This window comes from Artemia franciscana, chromosome 12 (assembly GCF_032884065.1).
Source record: "Artemia franciscana chromosome 12, ASM3288406v1, whole genome shotgun sequence".
Lineage (NCBI taxonomy): Eukaryota > Metazoa > Arthropoda > Branchiopoda > Anostraca > Artemiidae > Artemia > Artemia franciscana.
This window is the reverse complement of record NC_088874.1, coordinates 18,632,141-18,634,448: the sequence shown is the minus strand read 5'-3', so window position 1 is coordinate 18,634,448 and position 2,308 is coordinate 18,632,141. Positions and strand designations below refer to the sequence as shown.

At 35.8% G+C, this 2,308-nt stretch overlaps 1 protein-coding gene across 1 annotated transcript; it reads right to left on the bottom strand.

The window, feature by feature from the left end:
• Window positions 1-633: 633 nt before the first annotated feature.
• On the bottom strand, window positions 634-1,971 carry LOC136033456 (protein adenylyltransferase Fic-like). Its single transcript, XM_065714206.1, has one exon. The coding sequence runs from the start codon at window positions 1,969-1,971 to the stop codon at window positions 634-636; it is 1,338 nt and encodes a 445-aa protein (XP_065570278.1).
• Between the last annotated feature and the right edge of the window lie 337 nt (window positions 1,972-2,308).

Below are 2,308 nucleotides of genomic sequence, written 5' to 3'. Positions count from 1 at the left end.
AAAAACATTTTCGGTGGGTATAACTAACCCCAAAACTGCAGACAATTAAACCAACAGTTGGATATAAAACAAAGCCAAAGTTGCAGACAATAAAGCCAACAATTGCAAGTAAAACTAATACCTATTTGGCGGGTACAACTAAACCTAAAGCTGCAGACAATTGAGCCAACAGTTTTATCTAAAAGAAAGCCAACAGTTGAAGACAATTAAGCCAACATTTGCAAGCAAAACTATAATACATTTTCAGCGGGTACAACTAAACCCAAAGCTGCAGACAATTAAGCCAACAGTTGGATATAACACAAAGCCAAGAGTTGCAGAAAATTAAGCTAACAGTAGAAGCAAAACTAATACATATTTGGTGGGTAAAACTAAACCTAAAGATGCAAACAATTAAGCCAACAGTTGGATCTAAAACAAAGCCAAAAGCTGCAGACAATTAAGCCAACAGTAGCAAGCAAAACTAATACATTTTTGGCGGGTACAACTAAACCCAAAACTGCAGACAATTAAACCAACAGTTGGATCTAAAACAAATCCAAAACCTGCAGACAATTAAGCCAAAATTCGCAAGTAAAACTAAGCCATTAGCTGCTGATATAACTAAATGATCCAAAAATGCAGACATAGCAGCTATGCTAAGTCTGATTTAGCCAAAAGAAAGACATCTAGGGTTTTATCTATCTCTTGAGCTATGAATCTAACAAAAGGGTTGATATCACCAAGCACACCATCTCTTATGGCTTGAAAATATTCATCCTTCTTTTCTTTTTGTATTATGACGAGCGGATATTTGGCCTTCATTAAAAGGAAGTTCATGAGTAGCCTGGATACTCTTCCGTTGCCATCCACGAAAGGGTGGATGAATACCAACTTAAAATGAGCCAGTGCAGCGTACTTTAAGGGATGAAGTCTTCTGGCTTCATCTGAGTTGAGCCACTTGATAAATTCCTGCATTCGGTTATGAACTTCTTGGTAAGATGGACATTTACGACCACCAACATAGACCTGCACACGTCGATAAGCTCCACTTTCATTGGGATTTACTAATCCCAAAACATGGTCGTGCAATTTTAAAATTACAGCTTCGGAAATTTGTTCTTGTTTTTTGAGTAGACTACTTCGTAGATAATTTACAGCAGTTTGGAGTCCAATGATTTCTTTAACTTCTAAAACATTTTTATCGGATACGTCCTGACCTTCAAGCACCATACGTGTTTGTGCTAAATTCAAGGTGTTTCCCTCAATAGACGCTGTGTTGTATATGTATTTGATTTCATTTTCAATGGATACTTCTCTCATCTTCTTTGATAATTCAATTGTAAGTTCATCTGGAACTATTAAAATCTTATCTTTTTTATTAGCAATTTGATGGAACAGACACTCGTCTAGTTTTTCCACCCTAGCCTTTGTGTTTTCGTAGTTTTTTACAGCTTTGGGATGGCGAGGATTTATTTTTAGTGCTTTTAAGTAACAGGAGTTGGCTAGCATAAAGTCATTTTTTGCACCCTCTAGATATTCACCGTAATCGTTCAAAATATCTGGATGACCAGGTGCCAAAAATAAAGCTTGCTGGAATAAGTACTCGGCCCTTTCCTGTCTGCCGTTTTTTGCCATTTTGACTGCATGGTTTCTTGCAGCCAGAGCCTTTGTAGTATTCTCCTCTTTTTTGACTTCTTTCACATTTTCTTCTGTTGTTTTGACTTCCTCGACGAGTGTTCGGGCTCTTTTTTCTGCGTCTTTTTGAGCATCTATAGCGGCTTCCTCCGTTTGAATTTGGTCCTTCGAGACTGGGGAATAATTGGTCTTATCTTCATTACATGGCTTGAATTCATTCTTCTGATTAGTAGATGAGCTCCAATCTTCTCTTGGGTCTGTTTTTGATTTTAAATATTTTCCTAATGTCCAGTAAATTGCGCCACTAGCAAATAAGGTTGAAGCGCAAATGGCGATACTTTTAATACTTATCATTTCTTCTTGTATATTTTTGAAAGTAATTGATGAGGAATCGCAAGTTATATATCAAAAATGACGTCATAATTGTTGTCCAACTATGATGTTTATGTGGGAATTGATGTTACTGCTTTATAACTAAAATGACGTCAAACTAACAATTATACCATGATGCATTCAAGAAAGAATATACAGTGAAAATGTCAAAATACACCGGAGATATATGAACGTCAAATGATCTTTAATGAATGTTTTTCAAAGAAAAGGATATTTAAAAAAACAAGCCATTTTAAAACCGATAATATTTTCGATGAATTTTATAGTTTATTTAGAGTCAGAAAGACAAACATATCCA

Bases quoted from the DNA above. Each gene is read 5' to 3' on its own strand.
- LOC136033456 (XM_065714206.1), bottom strand. From the start codon at position 1,971: ATGATAAGTATTAAAAGTATCGCCATTTGCGCTTCAACCTTATTTGCT.